We start from the raw sequence: 21796 nt of genomic DNA on the forward strand, positions 1-21796 counted from the left end.
ATTTCGGATTCTGGTTGTCAGTGGAAACCCCTTGCAGGCCCAGGCGAGCCAGTGTCCAAGCTGTTACAAGTAGAATTCAGAATGGGATATCAGTACGGCATCAGCAGCAAACACTAACAGGACTGGGACATTACTCACTCTGTTTTTGGTACACAGTTTTGCCATTGGCCCCGGCATGCAGGTAGATACCCTTGTTTGAGCTGCAAGAGGCAAATAATAGCAGCAAGGAGAAAAAGATGCCAAAGGGTTTTGGTGTCAGGACACCCCCCTCCTTAAGTGCTGCTTACTGTCTCTCAATGAGATCACCTCTCGCTCTTCTGAACTCCAGAGAATTTAGGCCCAACGTACTCAGCCTATCATCATGGGCAACCCTCTCATCCCCGGGGACCAATCCAGTGAATCATCGCTGGATTCCCTCCCAGGCAAGTGCATCCTTCATTTAGATATGAGATCAAACCAGGTGTGACCTCACGAAAATCCTGTACAATTACAGTAAACCTCCTAATTCTTACACTCCAATCCCCTTGCAATAAAGACCAATATGCCCTTTGCCTTCTTAATTGCTTGCTGTATCTGCAGCGAGAGTGAGATCGATGGGTTGTCCTATGAAAGGGCCAGTGCGGACTTGATGGGCTGAATGGCCTCCTGTTCTGTTGTATCCAGCGATTCTATAATAGACTTTCAGTTTGATATTTTCATGCAGTTGAAGTCGTGCCTGAGTTGACCGGATGTTTTGATGTGATCAATCTGTTTCAGGGAGAATTCAGGAGATTGCATCCTCTTCCTCTGGGTGGGAAAGATTCGAGATTTTCTCCAGCTGAAATCACAGTCAGCTGACACAGGTAATCCTGACATCCTGTTCCGTGTCGCTACTGACATCCTGGGTTATACTTGCACCTGTGCTTCAGGACCTCGAAGAAAACCGTCCTTAGTTTCCAGTCATCCTCGTTCCTCAACCTACATGAGTGTTTTTCAAACCTTTTTGACCGGGACCTTTCTGCAGGCTTAGCCATTGAGCAGGTTCAAGATAGATGCAGGAAGGCTGAATTGAATTTTAAAAAAAAAATCATCTCCTGGGTCAGCGTGCTGACGTCAGGAGGAGGCGGTGTTTCTCACTGGGCTCCGGCCATGCGCACTGATGAGCGGGCACGTACGCACAGCGCGCCCGCATTTTCGAAGCCGCTCGCACACAGCATTTTTAAAAGCCGGCTGCGGCGGCCGTTGTGCCTCAATTCACGCCGATCGGGAACGCCGCGGTGGATGGCTCCGCGGCCCTCCTGACACCCGCCCCTGACCCATCCGCGGGTCACGACCCCCACTTTGAAAATGCCCGACCTACATGGGTTATCACTATACAACGAGAGAGGCTGTAATAAAGAAGTTGGGTCACATGATATTATGGACCAGGGTTTAGAAACACGAAAGTATATCATGGAGTTCACCTGACCTACAACTTAAATAGATTGTGGTTATGGGGAGCACAAAGGCCCACTTTACATGTGTGGTGCAACAGAGATCTAAAGTATGTTTAAAATAAAACAATGTTTATTCTCTAAATCCAGTTAACATTTTTTAAACACACAGTAAACATCTTATCAACTACAAACACTGCTACTTTCCCAAATACAATAGTCTATAGTTATTATATTCTATAATAACTTCCCAAGTAACATCCATAAGTTAAATCCTTTTTAAAATAAAGACAGCAGTTTAAATGCTCTACAGAAACAGGTATTACTTTGAAATCGTCTGGAGATATTCCTTAGCTTGTTGAGAGAGAGATCATTATACAGCTGCTTGCTTTGAATGCAGCTCTCCACCTCTGAAAACAAAACCAAAAACACACTGCATCTGCCAGCTCAAAAACAAAAGTGAAAGACAGACAGCCCAGCCCCACCCACACACTCACATCACTGCAACTGTTTGATAAACACCCTTTTCTTAAATCCACCTGACAATGAGAAGAGAGCGTAAACAGTTTGGAACTCCTAGCAGTCAATCTAGCCCCGTCACTGCAAAATTAGTCCAGACATGTCACATATATGTTCCAGCTGTCTGCAAATATCTGAAAGATATATATTTTTTCATGGAATGCGGGTATCGTTGGCAAAGCCAGCATCTACATAGAACAGAGAACATAGGACATGCAATACAGAAGGAGGGCATTCAGCCCATCGAATCTGCACCAACCCACTTAAGCCCTCACTTCCACCCTATCCCCGTAACCCACGCCCAATCCTCTAACCTGCACATCTTTGGACTGTGGGAGGAAACCGGAGTACCCGGAGGAAACCCACGCAGACACGGGGAGAACGTGCAGACTCCGCACAGACAGTGACCCAGCGGGGAATCGAACCTGGGACTCTGGCGCTGTGAAGCCATGGTGCTATCCACTTGTGCTGCCCATGTGTTGCCCTTCCTTGATTACTTGTGACTTGCTGGGGCCATTTAAGGATAAGAGCCAACCACATGACTGTGGGTCTGGAGTCACATGTAGGCCAGACAGGATAAGAACAGCAGATTTCCTTCCCTAAAGGACATTAGTGAGTCAGGTGGATTTTTTATAACAGTCGATGACAATTTCAGGGTCAACATTATTGAGATAAGCTTCATATTCCGCACATTTTTTATTAATTGAATTTATTAATGAAATTTAAACTGCACCAGCTGCCATGGTGGGATTTGAACCCAGAGCGTCAGCTTGGGTCTCTGGACTCTTAGTCCTGTGACATACAACCGTCTGCCCTGAATATTATATTCGAGCGTGAATGATATGTTTATATCGTGACATAAATGATGTTGATATCTCTATGTTGACATATGTGTGTATATAAGATATTGGAGAAATAAAGAAATGGTGTTTGCACTGACGGGGTTGGTTCTCGGAGGGGTACGGATTGAGGATAACTGGGGCTGGATTCTCCGGCATTTCCCATTGAAGCTACCCCCCCCCCCCCCCCCCCCCCCCCGCCCCCCCACGCTGCCGGGAAGCCCCTGAGCGGAGGGGTGCATGGGGTGGGGGGGGGGGGGAGGGGAATCATGCACCGGGAAGGAGAGAGGTACCTTTTCTAGGCAGCGAGTTTATTTGAATGCTCTGCCTGAAATGGGGCCGTAAGCGGACTTGACAGTTTCCAAAAGGAGTTTTAAAAATACTCGGGTGGGAAAACAAGTGACAGGGGAAAACGGCTCTCCCAATGAACCGGCGCAGATATGACGGGCTGAATGGCCTCTTTCCGTGCCACACGGTGCTAGGCGTTTCAGCCAGTGGATTTGCAGTGCGTGCTTGTCCTGTCACCAGATCATTAAAACACCCGAAAGACAATTTAAGATATTTGGGTAAAACGGCAAAGTGGTCCAAAATGGGAAGATTGCCTATTGCTGAAGGAGTACGTGGGATGTTTGCACATAAATGAATGGGGGGGGGGGGGGGGGGGGGGGGGAAACAGTCATGGCCTGGATTTTGCGTTGCAAATTAACCGCGAGGTTATCGGCGTTCATTGATACCAAAAGAGTTAAATTGGGCAGTCATGCTTTGAAGCCTGGCCTTTGTTTCATTGTTTCTGACATCTTTTTGACAGCTCCGGAAATACTGAAAACAACAGAAGAGGCTGGAATCAATTATCGAGATGATTGTTTGTTTGCCCCTCAGCCACCCGGTCAGCAGGGTACAGTGAATGTAGCTGATCCTGAAAGCTCAGGAGGTAAGTCACAAAGGGGACTATCCAACTGAGTCGGGACAGGTCGCACCCTACAGCAACAACCCGCATTCAAATAGCACCTTTCACACATCAAAATATCCCGGGGTGCTTTAACAGGAGCAATCACCAAATAACAACTTTACACCGAGTCGCATCACGAGATATTGGAAACGTTTGGTCAAAGAGGTAGGAGTGTCTCAATGGAGGAGAGGAGCCCGAGACCACCTTGTGCCTGTTCATCTGCTGTAGAAATTCTCCTCCGTGTCTTCGTCACCTCTGCCCTCGACTATTCCCAATGCTCTCCTGGCCCCACTCCCAGCTTCCACCCAACATAAAGTTGAGCTCATCCAACTCTGTTCTGTCTCTATTTTTAAAAAATATATATTTTTATTCAAGGCATTTTCAGATGTACAAACAGATTCGGAAGAACAACTAAACAATTCAACAAACAAACCCCACTCTTCCCCCCCACCCCCAGCGGACCCCTGACACCTCATCACATCCCACATTCCCATTTAATAATAATCTTTATTATTGTCACAAGTCGGCTTACATTATCACTGCAATGAAGTTACTGTGAAAATCCCCTAGTCCCCTAGTCGGGTACCGAACAGGCGCCGGAGTGTGGCGACTAGGGGATTTTCACAGTAACTTCATTGCAGTGATAATGAGGGAAAATTCAGAATGTCCAATTCACCTAACAAGCACGTCTTTCGGGACTTGTGGGAGGAAACCGGAGCACCCGGAGGAAACCCACGCAGACACGGGGGGGAACGTGCAGACTCCGCACAGACAGTGACCCAAGCCCGGGAATCGAACCTGGGACCCCGGAGCTGTTAAGCATCAGTGCTAACCACTATGATACCGTGCCGCCCCCTTACCCTGTTTTAACCCCCTTGCCCACTCCCTCCCCCCGCCCTCCACCTTGCTGACCCCTCAACCCTCCATAAAGAAATCAATAAACGGTTTCCACCTCCGGGTGAATCCATCCATCGACCCCCTCAAGACGAACGTGACCTTCTCCTGCCTCAGGAATTCCACCAGGTCCCCCCCCCCCATCTGCTTTCAGCGACTCCGAGTCCCTCCACCCCAGCAAAATCCGACTCCGGGCTATCAGGGAGGCAAAGGCCAAGACATCGGCCTCTCTCACCCCCTGCGCTCCCGGGTCTTCCGATGCCCCAAATGTCGCCACCTCTGGACTCAGGACCAGCTCCACACCCAGCACCTCGAACATCACGTCCGCAAACCCCTGCCAGGTCTCCCTTAGTCCCGGACACCCCCAGAACATCTTGGTGTGATTCGTCCCCCCCGGCACCGGCCACACCTAACCTCTGCCCCCTCAAAAAACACTCTCCCTTGCCACCGTCCTATGAGCCCTATGCACCACCTTGAACTGGATGAGGCTTAACCTCCACATGACGGGGGCGCGTTCTCCCTCCGTAAGGCCTCCGCCCACCCTCCCAGCTCCTAAAATCCCCCACCAGGGCTCCCTCCCACTCCATCCATTCCTTATAGATATCCGACACCTTCCCCTCCCCCCTATTTCATCCTCTGACACCTTGTCCTGCAACCCCAGAGATGGGAGCCCAGAAAGGGGCGGCACCTCCCTCCTTACAAAGTTCCGAACCTGCAGGAACCTGAAACCGTTCCTCCTGGGCAACTCGTACTCTTCCTCCAGGACCTCCAACTTCGCAGGTCTGCCCCTATAAAGAGATCACCAAAGTGCTCAATGCCCGCCTGCTTGCCCCCCCCCCCCCCACCCCCACCCCGAGACCTCGCCACCCGTACAAAGCTATGGTTAATACAGATTGGCGCCCACACCGAGGCACCCTCCAGCCCCAGATGCTGCCGCCACTGCCCCCAACCATCCCATTCAACCCCCCCATGTTCCACATGACCAGCCTGGTCGGGGGGGGGCTCTCGGTCCCCCCCTCCCCTACCGATCAGATCAGCAAACCCCTTTTTGAGCCGGCCGGCGTCACGTGACGCTCCAACCCCGCCGTCAAATGTCCACCGTCATCCATCTCTTCCCAACTGCGTCACACCAACCACACCCACGTCAGCAACCCCCCCCCCTCAAACAAACAAAGAATGAACCCCATTCCCCCCCCCCCTTCCTCCCCTCCTCCACGTCTGCCTCCTGGCAGCTCCCCACCTCACTCCTGTTAACTAGCCCGCCCAGCCTGCATGGTGGCCCTCTGCCAAGGCCCCCCACCCACCCAACCATCTATCCCTCAAGAGTAACAATCGACACACTCAACAGTGTTGCTTCCCCGTGAAAATCTGCCCCCGAAATCCCAACACCAAAAAATTAAAAAGAGCGCACAGACTCCTCCAAAGTTCAATGTGCTCACGCTCCTCCGAGTCCACTGTCCCTCAGAAAGTCCGTCGCCTCCTCTGGCGTGTCGAAATAAAGCTCACGCTTCTGGAAAGTCACCCACAGGCGGGCCGGGTACGATACCCCAAACTTCACCCCCTTTGTAAATAGGGCAGCCTTAATCTGGTTAAACCCGGCCCTCCTCTTCGCCACCTCCGCACCCAGGCCCGGGTACACCCTCAGCTCATTCCCTTCCCAGGTACATTTCCTGCTCTGCCTCGCCCATCAAAGAATCTCCTTATCCAGAAAGCGGTGCAGACGCATCACCATTGCCCTCGGCGACTCGCCCACTTGCAGCCTCCTCAGCGCCCTCCAGAGGCAAAAATCAAGGCTGACAGCCCAATGTGGTACTGAGGGTGAGCTACACTGTCAGATTTGGATAACACATTAAACCAAGGCCCCATGTCGGCGCGGGTGGATGTGAAAGATCCCATGGCATTATTTCAAAGGGACTTGCTCTCGGTGAGCTGGACAGAATTTATCCCTGAATCATCTTCACAGACCTGGTCGTTATCACATTTCCATTTGTTGTTGAATGAAATTAACGGCTGCACTTCCTGCATTACAACAGTGCCTACATTTCTGATAAATACTTCAACGTCTGCAAGATGTTTTGAGCGGTCCGCTGGTTGTGAAAAGTGCAAGTCTTTTTTTTAGTCGGCTTATTGGGTCTGGCTGAAATAGAGCTGCCCGATCTAATCCAATTTTCCATCTCTAGGCCAGTAGCTCTAGGTTTATGGCACTTTGAAGGCATCTCCAAGCTTGTGACGAGAGTTTCGGGCACGACCACCCATTCAGACCCTGAGCTCCAGATCCCCAACAACACTCTGGGTGGAAACGGCCCTTCAGGCTAATCTCAGAGCTGGAGGGGATGGATTACGAGGAGAGGTTGAGTAGACTGGGACTGTACTCGTTGGAATTTAGAAGGATGAGGGGGGATCTTATAGAAACATTTAAAATTATGAAGGGAATAGATAGGATAGATGCGGGCAGGTTGTTTCCACTGGCGGGTGAAAGCAGAACTAGGGGACATAGCCTCAAAATAAGGGGAAGTAGATTTAGGACTGAGTTTAGGAGGAACTTCTTCACCCAAAGGGTTGTGAATCTATGGAATTCCTTGCCCAGTGAAGCAGTTGAGGCTCCTTCATTAAATGTTTTTAAGATAATGATAGATAGTTTTTTTGAAGAATAAAGGATTAAGGGTTATGGTGTTCGGGCTGGAAAGTGGAGCTGAGTCCACAAAAGATCAGCCATGATCTCATTGAATGGCGGAGCAGGCTCGAGGGGCCAGATGGCCTACTCCTGCTCCTAGTTCTTGTGTTATGTTCAGCTCCCCTCTAACTTTTCTTTAAATCTCTGCTCCCAGGTAGTTGGCCTCTCTGATAATGGAAATAGGTCCTTTCTGTCCACAACTTCTGGGCCACTCATTATTTTATAAACCTCAGTTAAATCTCCCCTCAGCCCCCTCTGTCCAAACAAAACAGCTCCAGTCTGTTCAACCTATCCTCGTTGCTTGAATGCGCCAATCCCGACAACAGCCTCGTTAAATCTCCAATCATAGTAAGATGCAGCTCCAAAAGAGGCCATTCGGACCATCGTGTCTGTGCTAGCTCTTTGAAAGAACGAGCCAATTGGTCCCACTTCCCCTGCTCTTTCCTCCTATTTGTCCCTTTCAAGTATTGACCCAATTCCCATTTGGAAGTTACAATTGAATCTTGTATCCAGGCAGTCCGTTCCGGATCCTAACCACTTGCCGAAAATATTCCTCCGCATCTCCCCTCTGGTTATTTTTCCAATCCTTTGGTTGGCAACTTTCAGAGGAAATACATCGGAACAGGAATAGGCCGGAATGGGAATAGGCCATTCAGTCCATTGAGCCTGCTCCGCCATTCAAAGTTTTGGTCTCCTTCTCTGAGGAAGGATGTTCTTGCTCTCGAGGGAGTGCAGCAAAGATTTACCAGATTCCAGGGATGGCGGGACTGTCATATGAGGAGAGATTGACCAGGTTGGGATTGTTCTCGCTGGAGTTCAGAAGAATGAGGGGGGAATCTCAGAGAGACTTATAAAATTCTAACGGGACGAGACAGGGTAGATGCAGGGAAGATGTTCCCGATGGTGGGTGGGTCCAGAACCAGGGGTCACAGTCTGAGGATTCAGGGTAAACCATTGCGGACAGAGATAAGGAGACACTTCTTCACACACACAGTGGTGAGCCTGTGGAATTCATTACCACAGGAAGTAGTTGATGCTAAAACTTTAAATAGATTCAAGAGGCGGTTGGATATAGCAATTGGGGGCGAATGGGTTCAAAGGTTATTGGGAGAAAGCAGGATTAGGCTATTGAGTTGGATGATCAGCCATGATGGTGATCATCCTGCTCCTATCTTCTATGTAGCTATGATCATGGCTGATCATCCACTTTAATGCCTTTTCCCTGCGTTTTCACCATATCCTGCCTCGCTTTCTTATCTGAACCCCCACATCGTTTTAAAGTGAGCTTTAACACAAAATGCATTTGAAAACACAAAATCTCAAACTTTCCGTGGTTGGGAGCCGAGAAAGTTTGAAAAGTGACGAGGATTATCTCTCCGTGTTTAAAATAAGCAACTTCAGAATAATTAGGGCAAAATGATCACCAAACATCTCTGAGCCCAAACATCCATCGATCCCGGTCTTGAATATACTCATCGATTGAGCATCCACAGCTGTCTGGGCGAGAGAATTCTAAAGATGTACAGCCCTTTGAGTGAAGAAATTTGTCCTCATTTCATAGAGTTTTACAGAAAGCCCAGAAAGAGGCCATTCGGCCCATCCAGCCCTCCAGCACCTATCCCGATCCCACTTGCCAGCACTTGGTCTGCAAGCCTTGTATGCTGTGGGGCTTCGAGTGCTCACCTTATATCAGGGGTGGGCAAACTACGGTCCGCCAAAGGTCTTTGTGCGGCCCACCAAGATCAAGTCATAAAAAAAAAAATTGTGGGGGGCTGTTGGGTTACGGGTATAGGGTGGATACGTGGGTTTGAGTAGGGTGATCATTGCTCGGCACAACATTGAGGGCCGAAGGGCCTGTTCTGTGCTGTACTGTTCTATGTTCTATATGAGGCGCCCAGAATCATAACCGGGTGAAGCGCCATTTTTGAAAAGTAGGGATAAAGAGGGCTAAAGGCAGGATGCCGCCGGGGGAAGCGCTGAGGTATATGCCGCATGCTAATTGGTTACAACCGGGACTATTAATACGATGCGGCCCTTTAAAATTGTGAATTTCTGAATGTGGCCCTTGCACGGAAAAGTTTGCCCACCCTGCCTTATATGATCGACCGCTTATCCTGAATCTGTGACTATTTGGTGCGGTGGTCGCAGCGCCTTGGGGAAACAGCCTCTCGATATCTACCCTGTCACACACTCTAGGAGGGACAGCAATTGCACAACACCGGGAGAGAAGATACACCACTTGACATGCGACTGACCGAGTGATTCTTCCATTAACTTCCAGGTGAACAGCTTCCGCCAATAATCCATGGGGAACCAATCACAGATCGGAGGAGTACGTTTCAGGCGCACCTTGCCCCTGTGGTGACACCTAATCAGGTATGCACTGGTGAAAATTGCCAAGATGTATATTCATAAAAGGGAGACGGAAGTAATAGGATCTCGGGACTTCTGTTTCACTAAACTCGGATCGGCGATTTGCAAAAAAGCTGCGAACAAAATTGGACATGTGCTTGGAAGGGGAAAATGTTCAGCATCTGGAGCCGGGGGACACAGATTTAAGGTGCTTGAGAACAGAACCTGGGGGCGATATCCAGAGGATTCTGTCTCACAGCGAGTTGTTGGGATTCAGAGTGCGCTGGCTGAACGGGAGGGCAGTGGAAGCAGATTTATTGTGTTACGGGAGAGGCATTTTCAGAGCCCCAAAATGTATCATGGAGTTCAACCAACCCCCACCTTTAATGGATTGTTGCTTTTGAAGCACACGGCTTGTTCTCCAGGTGTGGTATTACAATTATGGACACGTGGGTTTTTAAACACAAAAGAATGTTAATTCCATGAACTCAACTTAACCTTTCAAATAAACATTGGATCACTTAACACCCCTTACTTCAAAGAGAACCCCGAAAATATTACAACACTAAATCCTTCAGTTGTTCCTTTAAACATCCAAGAGACTTAACACCTTTAAACAGAAACACATCAGGTTAAAGACATTACTATTATGAGTTTAAATCACCCAAATGATTCAGAGATATTCTTTCCTGGCAGAGATCACAGCAGATCCAGCTCACTGCAAACACAGACATACCCAAAGCTCTTTTCCTCAAAACTGGCTTTCTCCTTTCAAACAGCTCACAGCAAACCAGCCAGGCACTTTTCAGCTGCTCTCTCTCAAACTGAAACCAAAAGCAGAACTGAGCTCAGCTTCTCCCCCCCCCCCCCCCGGACATCACTTCAGTAATATGAGCTTCTCCATTTCTTAAAGATACATTGCTTAAACATCCATTTCTTAAAGGTACTGTCACATGACAATTGCTAACTTTCAAAAGGCAATTTGTATCATTTACTGCAACAGGAAAAGTTGTAACGAGTTGGGGGGGGGGGGGGGGAGTGGGACCAACTGGGCAGTTCATTCAAAGATCCAGCAGAGGCATGATGGGCAGAATGGCCTCTTAGAATCATAGAATACCTAGAGTGCAGAAAGAGGCCACTTGGCCCATCGAGTCTGCACCGACCCTCTGAGCGGGCATCTGAAATGGCCGAGCAAGCCCCTCAGTTCAAGGGCAATTAGGGGAGGCGGGGAGGCAGTAGCGTAATAGTATTGTCTCTGGGCTAGTGATCCAGAGGCCCAGAGTAATGCTCCGGGGTCCCAGGTTCGAATCCCACCACTGCAGATGTTGAAATTTGAATTCAATAAAGATCTGGAATTAAAAGTCTAATGATGACCATGAAACCATTGTCGATTGTCGTAAACACCCATCTGGTTCACTAATGTCCTTTAGGGAAGGAAATCTGCCGTCCTTATCCGGTCTGGCCTACATGTGACTCCAGGCCCACAGCAATGTGGTTGATTCTTAACTACCCTCTGAAATGGCCGAGCGAGACACTCGGTTCAAGGGCAATTTGGGATGGGCAATAAATGCCGGTCTTGCGGCTCCACATCCCGTGAAAGAATTTAAATGCCACCAGCTTTCCTGGTGGGATGTGAACCTATAATTGGTCAAGTTTGATTGCAGTGTAATTAAATTTTGGAATGGTATAGATTGCCATCTGGGACGTGAGGGACATTTCTGAAAACAGTTCTAACTTTTCCTGGTAACCTCCGTAATTGTCCTGGGAGTCTGGGTGGCGGTGGTGGCACAGTGGTTAGCACTGCTGCCTCACAGCTCCAGGGACCTGGGTTCGATTGCAGCCTCGGGTGACTGTCTGTGTGGAGTCTGCACGTCCTCCCCGTGTCTGCGTGGGTTTCCTCCGGCTGCTCTGGTTTCCTCCCACAGTCCAAAGCTGTGCAGGTTAGGTGGCCTGACCCTTAGTGCCCAAAGGTTAGGTGTGGTTACGGAGATGAGGTGTCGGCCTCAGTCTGGTGCTCTTTCGAAGGGTTGGTGCCGACTCGATGGACCAAATGGCCTCCTTCAGAACTGTAGGAGTTCTATGGATCTAGGATATTTGGGGCCGGATTCTCCAGTTTGGAGACTAAGTCCCAAAGCCGGCGTTAAAATGGTGGTCTTTTACGCTATGAAAACTGGCATCAAAAGACCACCAGTTTTCCGTTTTGCTGAGGGCCAGCAGGGAGGCAGCATAGCCTTCCGGTTCAGGGGCTGCGCATGTGCACGGTGGCGGCCTACAGCGGCCGCGCTGTGCTCCATGGCGGACTCAGCCCACTGACCTGGAATGCCAAAGTAGGGGCCCCCATTAGCCGCTCACACGCCCCGGACAGCCCACCCACAATGCCCCCAGCCCTGAATGAAGCCACGCTGCCCGCCCATTGTCCCACCCCCGACTGTGGTGGCCCCGGACTGAGGCCCCAGCCTCCACGCGAGCTTCGCGGACGGTGTGAGCCACACATAACCCACGCCATCGGGAACTCAGCCGGTCGGGATGGAGCATCGCGGGGTGGCCTGAGGACGTGGATAATCGGCGTGGCGTACTCCTCGAGTACGCTGCTTTTCAAGGGGCGGAGAATTCAAAACTGCCGCCGCTCCCGATTATGGTGCCAAAATGGATTCTCTGCCCCGTCGCTGAACGTGATTTAGGCGTCGGGGAGCGAAGAATCCGGCCCCTGATTTTTGGGAGTGATTGTTTCCAAATGACTTTGTCTTGTTCTATATACCGTTTGTGTCTGACCTCTTTTAACCACACGCTGAATGAATTTAGAGTGTATGCTTGTTGGTATGGACAGGGGTGTGGGGGAGTCGATTTCATTTTCCAAAGGACCCCCGGGGTCTTGGTTGGTCCGATACCCACATCAGAAAGAAAACCCCGGGTTCAAATTGCCCTCCGGAGTCTCGGAAACAAAAGCCCAGGCTGGCGTGTCAGTGCAGGGCTGAGGGAATGCTGCATTGTCAGAGCTGCTAACTTTCAGAGGAGATGTCTGCCCTTAAGGTTGGGTGTAAAGATCCCAAGACTCTGTGTTGAAGAAGGGGGGAGGTCTCCCTTGTTGCCTGGTGAACATTGAAGAGTCAACATCCCAGAAACAGATTATCGGGTTCATAATAGATCAAAAGACGTAGGCGCAGAAGAAGGCAATTCAGACCATCGAGTCTGCTCTGCCATTCAAGGCGATCATGACTGATCTGGTATAATCCTCAACTCCACTTTCCCGCCCCCATCTCCATAACCCTTCATTCCCTCAATGATTAAAAGTCTGTCTATCTCAGCCTTGAACGTACTTAAGGGTCATGATCATATTGCCGTCTGTGGGTCCTTACATTACAATCATGACTACACAGTGGGAGCGCAGTGGGGCTGATCGTGCGTCTCTTTACAGAGCATGATGGGCCAAATAGGCTCCTTCCTCACTGCGTCGCCCTATGACCCAAGGATCCGCTCCTGCGGTAACTTTGAGTATTAGTCATTTCAGCAAACTCCTCTCGAGCATTTCAACAGCCGAATAAATATTTTGCTGATGAGTTTAATAATGAGTTAAGAGTTGATGGGGAAAAAAAAAAACGTTTATAATGATGAGGAAGATCTTTGTTTATAAAACACATCTCCAAAGAGAATTTAATTGAAATTTTATGAGCTCTTTAAGAACTTTTTGATTTGAAAAGAGATTTTAATTTCTCCTCGCTTAGTGTAACCCATACTACATTAACTTGGCATTTACATCCTTTCCTCTGCATTAATTCATAATGGTGGTAAGAGATCAAATTAGGCTTTTGAAATCAAAGGCGATAAGACTTGATTAAAGATGATTTGATGCTTCATGAATACTTTGATATCCATTTAGAATTGGAACCTTTGTATAATTGATGAAGCCACAGCAAAATGCGCCACAAAATGTGACCGACTACCAGCCAATTATGAGCCTAATGAAAAGTCTGCTTCTCTTTGAGAATTAAGATTTGACCAGACAGAATACATCATTAAACATTCGGGTTAATTTATTTGCATTAATTGCAGATTTACAGAAATGCGAAAACAATTTTTCTTTTGTGAATTTGCTTCTCTTTACATGGGCTCAGTGAGTTAGAACATAGAACAGTACAACACAGAACAGGCCCTTCGGCCCTCGATGCTGTGCCGAGCAATGATCACCCTACTCAAACCCACGAATCCACCCTATACCCGTAACCCAACAACCCCCACACCCCCCCCCCCCCAACCTTAGTTTTAGGACACTACGGACAATTTATCATGGCCAATCCACCTAACCCGCGCATCTTTGGACCGTGGGAGGAAACCGGAGCACCCGGAGGAAACCCACGCACGCACGGGGAGGACGTGCAGACTCCGCACAGACAGTGACCCAGCCGGGAATCGAACCTGGGACCCTGGAGCTGTGAAGCATTTATGCTAACCACCATGCTACCGTGCTGCTGTTGGTAGCTTTAATACAGAATCACCAAGGACTTGCAGGAAGATTCAAGAGGCCGTACTGAGAGCAGAAGGCCATTCAGCCCTCGATGGTCTCCCTTTCGAAGCGTAATCCAGTCTGTTCCACATTCCCGCAGTCCCTTCCTCACATCCCTGCAATTTTGTTTTCTCCGTCAAATATTTAGCCTGTTCCCTTTTATTGAAAGTTGCCAAGTGAGACGGTGCATCCCAAAAATAACGGGGAAGAAATTGGATCTGTGGCCCTGAAAGATGAACTAGAGGTCGGGGAAGGTTCCATTAGATTAGAGATCCAAGAGTTTGGGGAGAATTGGAATTGAAGGTAATGTGTATCCATAAGAAGATTGTATTGGAGAAATGAATGGGACTGGAGTTTGATCAGTTTCCAGGATCTGATATTCTATATCCCAGAGTGTTGTAAGAGGTAACTACGGAGATTGTGGATGCATTGGTGATCATCCTCCAAAATTCTTTTGATTCTGGAAAGGTTCCTGTATATTGGAAGAATGAAAATATCATCTCACTATTTAAGAAGGGAGGGATAGAGAGGAAATGGGGAACCACAGACCTGTTAGCTTTCCATCCGTAGTAGTGAAAATGCTACAATCCATTATAAAGTTCACAGGCGGAACAAAACTAGGCATGAATGTGCATTGTGAGGGGGATGAGCAACTGGTTTAGCAGAGTGGGCTAATCAGCTGGCTTGTAATGCAGAACAAGGCCAGCAGCGCGGGTTCAATTCCCCAACCGGCCTCCCCGAACAGGCGCTGGAATGTGGTGACTAGGGGCTTTTCACAGTAACTTCATTGAAGTCTACTTGTGACAATAATCAATTATTATTATTATTATTATGACGTCACTAATGGCTCACATGCAGGAAGGTTAATGGAAGAAGAACAGAGGCTCTGGTAACATTCAGCAGGTCTGACAGCATCTATTAGGAGAGTAACTGAGAAACTGAGCGCCGGGGTCCCAGGTTCGATTCCCCGCTGGGTCACTGTCTGTGCGGAGTCTGCACGTTCTCCCCGTGTCTGCGTGGGTTTCCTCCGGGTGCTCCGGTTTACTCCCACAGTCCAAAGATGTGCAGGTTAGGTGGATTGGCCATGATAAATTGCCCTTAGTGACCAAAAAGGTTGGGAGGGGTTATTGGGTTACGGGAATAGGGTGGCAGTGAGGGCTTAAGTGGGTCGGTGTAGACTCGATGGGCCGAATGGCCTCCTTCTGCACTGTATGTTCTATGTCTTAACATTTCGCGTCTGTAATGATATGTATATTGCCTGGGATGTAAAGAGTTAACAAGTTAATGATAATGCTTCCTACCACTAGAGGGAACCACAGAACAGTCATATATATATCATGTGACTTTGGGAATTCTGGGAGTCACAAGTTAGGAGAGAAAGCTTGATAAGATAGTGAGGCATGAGAGAGCGAGCAGTGGTACTTGAGAATGTCTGACAGAGATAGCATAGTTTGATCGAGAACCTTAGTGTAATAAGTATATAGTTTTGCTTGTTAACAAAGCTTAGTGTTGTGAGTGGAGGAGGGGGGAGGGGTTGCGAGTGGGGGGCGGGGGTTGCGAGTGGGGGGCGGGGGTTGCGAGTGGGGGCGGGGGTTGCGAGTGGGGGCGGGGGTTGCGAGTGGGGGCGGGGGTTGCGAGTGGGGGCGGGGGTTGCGAGTGGGGGCGGGGGGTTGCGAGTGGGGGCGGGGGTTGCGAGTGTGGGGCGGGGGTTGCGAGTGGGGGCGGGGGGTTGCGAGTGGGGGCGGGGGTTGCGAGTGGGGGCGGGGGTTGCGAGTGGGGGCGGGGGTTGCGAGTGGGGGCGGGGGTTTGCGAGTGGGGGCGGGGGTTGCGAGTGGGGGCGGGGGTTGCGAGTGGGGGCGGGGGTTGCGAGTGGGGGCGGGGGTTGCGAGTGGGGGGGGGGGTTGCGAGTGGGGGGAGGGGTTGCGAGTGGGGGGAGGGGTTGCGAGTGGGGGGAGGGGTTGCGAGTGGGGGGAGGGTGTGCGAGTGGGGGAGGGTGTGCGAGTGGGGGGAGGGGGTGCGATTGGGGTAGGGGAGGGGGCGCGAGGGTGGTAGTGGAGAAGGTGCCTAGGGGGGTCGGGGAAGGGGTGCGAGAGGGGTAAGGGAGGGGGTGCGAGAGAGGGGTAAGGGAGGGGGTGCGAGAGAGGGGTAAGGGAGGGGGTGCGAGAGAGGGGCAGGGGATGCGAGTGGGGGGAGGGGAGGGGGTGCGAGAGAGGGAAGGTAATACGTGGATTGAGAAAGGTCGCAGTCGAAAGCTGCTAAACTCAACGTTAAGCCCCGAGTGCGGCAAGTTGCCCAACCGGAAGCTGAGGTGCTGCCCCTTCAGCTCGCATGGGCTTCCCTGGAGTATTGCAGCAGGCCAAGGATGGACATGTGGGCATGAGAGATAAGGGGCTGGGTTAAAATGGCTGCAACAGGAAGGCTGGGGACATGCTTGTGGACTGAGCGAAGGTGTTCCACAAAGTGTCACCCACTCTGTGTTGAGTCTCCCTAATGTAGAGGAGACCACATTGGGAGCAGCAAATACACTAAACCACACTGCAAGTGAAATGCTGCCTAACCTGGAAGGCGTGTTTGGGCCTTGAATAGGGAAGAGGTAAAGAGCCAGGTGTTGCACCTCTGGCGGTTGCAAGGGAAGGTGTCGTGGGAAGGTCGATGAGGAGGTGGGCGTGATGGAGGAGTGGACCAGGATGTCGCAGAGGGAGCGGTCCCTGGGGAATGCGGACAGGGGATGAGGGGAAGATGTGTTTAGTGATGACATCGTGCTGGAGTTGGCGGACATGGCGGAGGATGGTCGTTTGAATGCGGAGGCTAGTGGGGTGAAAAGTGAGGACAAGGGGGGCCCCTAACATGGTTCTGGGAGGAAGGGAGAGGATGAGGGCAGATGTGCTGGAGATGGGTCGAACCAGGTTCTCAAGCACAGGGTTGGGGGAACCTTGGTTAAGGAAAAAAAACAGACATGTCAGAAGCTCCATTTTCTAAGATGACATCATCCCGACAGAGGCGGAGAAACTGGGAGAATGGGACGGAGTCCTTCCGGGGAGCTGGGTGTGAGGACCCATAATGGAGCAAGGCTAATGGGATGTCCACCTTTATCGCAAGAGGAATTGAGTTTCGGAGGAGCAAAGTCTTGCTTCAATTATGTAAGACCTTGGTGAGACTGCACTTGGAGCACTGTGCGCAGTTTTGATCCCCCCCCCCCCCCCCCCCCGCATCAACGGGGCCGAGATGGAGATGGTTGACAGCTTCAAATTCCCAGATGTGCACATTACCAACAATCTGACCTGGTCCACCCATGTCGATGCTACAAGCAAGAAAGCACAACGCAGCGCCTATACTTCTGTACACAGAACAATACTTTTGACCGTGCCTCAGTACACGCGACAATAGATCCAAATCCAATTGTGAATCTTCGGAATTCTCTATCCCCAGAGAGCTGTGGAAGCTCAGTCATTGAGTATGTTGAAAGCAGAGATCGAGAGATTCCAAATACCAATGATGAAAAGGCATATGGAGATTTATTTTTTATTAATTCACAGGATGTGGGAGTCGCTGGCTGGGCCAGCATTCATTGCTCATCCCTGAAGGCATTGCTGTGGGTCTGGAGTCACATGTAGGCCAGACCAGGTAAGGACGGCAGATTTCCTTCCCGAAAGGGACATTAGTGAACCAGGAGGGTTTTTACGCCAATTCGAAAATGGTTTCATGGTCATCATCAGACCTTTAATTCCAGATTATTATTTAAAATTGAATTTATATTTTCATGGAGGGATTCGAACCAGGGTCTCCAGCACATTACCCTGGGTCTCTGGTTTGCTGGTCCAGAGATGATACCACTGCCCCATTGCCTCCCCTAGATAATGCAGGGGGGGAAAAGCATTGAATCATCCATGATCATGTTGAATAGCAGAACAGGCTTGATGGGCTGAATGGCCTATTTCTGCTCCTACGTTCCTTTATTCAGAAAGCGGGCCGATTAACTTAACACCTGTCACAGGTACAGGGCTGGATTCTCCGTCAGCGAGATCCTCCGTTTCACTGGCAGCGCACTCGCCCGTGGATTTCCCAACGGTGTGGGGGTGCCCACCATGGGTACCCCCAGTGACCGGCTGCCGGCCAGACGGGAGCTCCAGACGGGATAACCTGTTCCGCTGAAGGGGGTCGGAGGGTCAGCCACAGGGCAGGGGGTGCTGCCTGGGAGGCAGGGGCAGCAGCAGTGAGCGCGGGGAGCGTCACCGGGAGGCCCGACACTCAGTGCTGCAGGAAACCCAACAGCAGCCATTGGGCTGCATGGGTGAGTTGGCAGCGCCCCCCTGGCACTGGTCCCGCCTGCCACCCGGACGACTCTGTGGCTGGCACCGCACCGCACCCCCCCTCCCACTTAAGTGACGGTGCCAAATGTTTAGCTTGGATTGCAGGCAACCTTCGGACGTCTCACTCAATTCAGATGCAAAGCGTTTTGCCAATTGCGTTAATAGGTGATGATCGCATCCTCCACATGGCTTAGTAAATCACGCTAACCAGGTGCTTCAAGCATGATATATGATGGTTGTGCTGCTTCTTGCAGTCGTTTCCAGATTGTCTCGTTGACAATTCTGCAGCGAAAATAAAAATGCGTTCCTGGGACTGATTGCATTTCAGGATTCACAAGGAAGTTGTAAAGTGCTGAAGCTTTGCTTTCACAGTGCTTATTATTGTTTTGTAATCATTACAAAGTACCTACTGCTCTCTGCTAATTTGACATAGGAGAAAATAACTCCAGTTTTTTAAAAAAAAAAGCTCATAATAACCGTCAGCGAAATTGAGTGTTCACAAAGTCTCCCAGTAAGATTCGAGTTTTGCTTATTAAAATTGTCAGCCCCGATGATGAGCATGTATTCTCGGAAGGTGGCCTTTGAGCTCAGGTTAGTTCGCGCTGAACATTAAAGTAGTCAGCAATCGATACCTGGGATTCATTGCAAAATTAGTATCGATTGTCATTCCGGATATGAATGGTCTCTGCTTATCATACAGCTGCTGTGCAGAGTGTGGAGTTTCGATGTAGTTACAGAAATATAGGAACAAGCAGAGGCCATTCAGCCTCCTCGAGTCTGTTCCACCGTTTAATGTGATCATGACTGATCCTCCCCAAGGTTCTTTCATTACCACCGACAGACCCACGACCACTGCCTCGAGAAGGACAAGATCAGCAGATACCTGGGAACCCCACCACCTGGAGGTTCCCCTCCAAGTCACTCACCATCCTGACTTGGAAATATATTTGCCGTTCCTTCACTATCGCTGGGTGAAGAGCCTGGAACCCCCTCCCTAACAGCACTGTGGGTGTACCTACACCACACGGGCTGCAGCGGATCAAGGCGGCAGCTCTCCACCACTTTCTCTGGGGCAATTAAATTGGGGCAATAAATGTTGGCCAGTGATGCACAATTAAGCCCCTGCATCTACAGTTTTTTGAGGGAAAGAGTTCCATTCTTCCACCGTTCCTTTGCTTGAAGAGAGCTTCCTAACACCTGCCTCTGCCTTGTGCTCCCACCACTAACGACAGACGTTTCTTTCCACCTACCCTATCCATTCTTTTCAAAATCCTGCAAAACCCAATTAAGTCACCTCTTTAACCGTCTATGATCCAGGAAATATCAACCAGTTTATGTGATCACGGCTCACTATCGAACTCTCAGAAGCCTGGTTAACATCCTGGTGAATCTGCTTGCATGGCTAACAGATCCTTGCGAAGATTGTCCATCAGTAAATTTCAATCATTTTTATGTTAGTGATTTATCCCAATTACCTGTGAAGTACAGAAAGGTTCAACCATTGGTTTGGTTGTAAAAATTGGTGTTATGTAAGGATAACCCTCTTTATCCATACCAATTATAACTTAAAATAAATAACTTAAATTTCTATTTTTTTTCGAAAATATTTTATTGACACATTTATAATTTTAACACTTTTCAACAATAACATCCAACGAAATAACCATCATTTTCCCCAAATACAAACCCCAGCCAACATGGCTTATCAAAAACAAAGGCCCTTCTCGGCCCTCCCACCATTGGTTTCCCTAGCCTTATTCGTCACGTCCATTCCCCCGTCCCCTCCCCTCCTATCCCCTGCTGATAGTCTGATTTTTCTCGAAGACGTCAGTGAACGGCAGCCACCTGTAACGAACCCCACAAGGCCAATTTAATTTTCTCCAGCCTGAGGAACCCTGACTTGTCGCTGATCCAAACCCCCGAATTTGGGGGCTCCGAGTCCCTCAATCCGAGTAAAATCCGTCTCCGGGCCACCAGGGAGGCAAAGGCCAGGACGCCGGCCTCTCTCACCCCCCGGGTCCACCGTCATTCAAAAGATGGCCACCTCTGCACTCGGAGTCACCCTCCCTTGCCGGACCTCTGACATGACGTCCGCAAATCGCTGCCAAAAGCCCCTCAGCCTCGGACATGCCCAGAACGTGTGTACATGGTTCGCAGGACTTCCCCCACAGCGCCCACAACCTGTCCTCCACCCCCCCCCCCCCCCCCCGAGTGAACCGATGGTTATCGCAGATCGGTGCCCGCTCCTCCGACACCCCCTCCATACCCCTGTGCTACCGCCACTGTCCCCACACCCTCGGGGCTGCCACTACTACCGGGCTTGTGGAGTACCGAGCCGGCGAGAACGGCAGAGGTGCCGTTACCAATGCCCTCAAACCCGTGCCCTTACACGATGCCGCCTCCACCCGTTCCCACACCGGCTTCTCCCCCACTACCCACTTCCTGACCACCGATATATTCGCCGCCCTGTAATAGTTAATACATTTCGGAAGAGCCAGCAAACCCCCCCCCCCCCCCACGCCCCCCCCCCCCCCACGCCCTCCCCACGCCCCCGCTCCAGCAGCACCTTCCTCACCCACAGGGGTTTTACCGGCCCAAGTAAACCCCAAAATTACCGCATTCATCCTCCTAAAAAACGCCTTGGGGATAGAAAATGGAAGATACTGAAAAACAAACAGCAATCTCGGGAGGGCTGTCATTTTCACCCTCCCTGCCAGAGGCAGAGGGATCGTGTCCCACCTCCGGACGTCCCGTTCATCTGCTCTACTCACCTACCCAGATTCAGCTTATGAAGCTGTCCTTATAATAATTTGCATTTCTCTAGCACCTTTCACAACCTCAGGATATCTCACTTATTGCCAATGAAGTACATAGAACATAGAACAGTACAGCACAGAACAGGCCCTTCGGCCCTCGATGTTGTGCCGAGCCATGATCACCCTACTCAAACCCACGTATGCACCCTATACCCGTAACCCAACCCCCCTTAACCTTACTTTTTAGGACACTACGGGCAATTTAGCATGGCCAATCCACCTAACCCGCACATCTTTGGACTGTGGGAGGAAACCGGAGCACCCGGAGGAAACCCACGCACACACGGGGAGAACGTGCAGACTCCGCACAGACAGTGACCCAGCCGGGAATCGAACCTGGGACCCTGGAGCTGTGAAGCATTTATGCTAACCACCATGCTACCGTGCTGCCCCACTTTGTTAACAAAACAGAAATGCCGAGTTAATGTCAATGATCTTTTACCATAGTTAAGAAAGCCCACCAACGACTACTTTCTCAGAAGACTAAGGAAATTTGGCATGTCAGCTACGACTCTCACCAACTTCTACAG

At 50.2% G+C, this 21796-nt stretch overlaps 1 protein-coding gene across 3 annotated transcripts in view; it reads left to right on the plus strand.

Moving 5' to 3' along the window:
- The window catches only part of impact (impact RWD domain protein), a 60834-nt gene that overhangs the window by 18223 nt on the left and 20815 nt on the right, over positions 1 to 21796 (plus strand). For all 3 annotated transcript variants that reach the window (XM_038808564.1, XM_038808563.1, XM_038808565.1), the window contains exons 5-7: positions 757 to 842; positions 3579 to 3701; positions 9569 to 9663. In XM_038808564.1, coding sequence (XP_038664492.1) covers positions 757 to 842; positions 3579 to 3701; positions 9569 to 9663 — 304 coding nt within the window. The remainder of the gene's footprint in view (positions 1 to 756; positions 843 to 3578; positions 3702 to 9568; positions 9664 to 21796) is intronic.

This window comes from Scyliorhinus canicula, chromosome 10 (assembly GCF_902713615.1).
Source record: "Scyliorhinus canicula chromosome 10, sScyCan1.1, whole genome shotgun sequence".
NCBI lineage: Eukaryota > Metazoa > Chordata > Chondrichthyes > Carcharhiniformes > Scyliorhinidae > Scyliorhinus > Scyliorhinus canicula.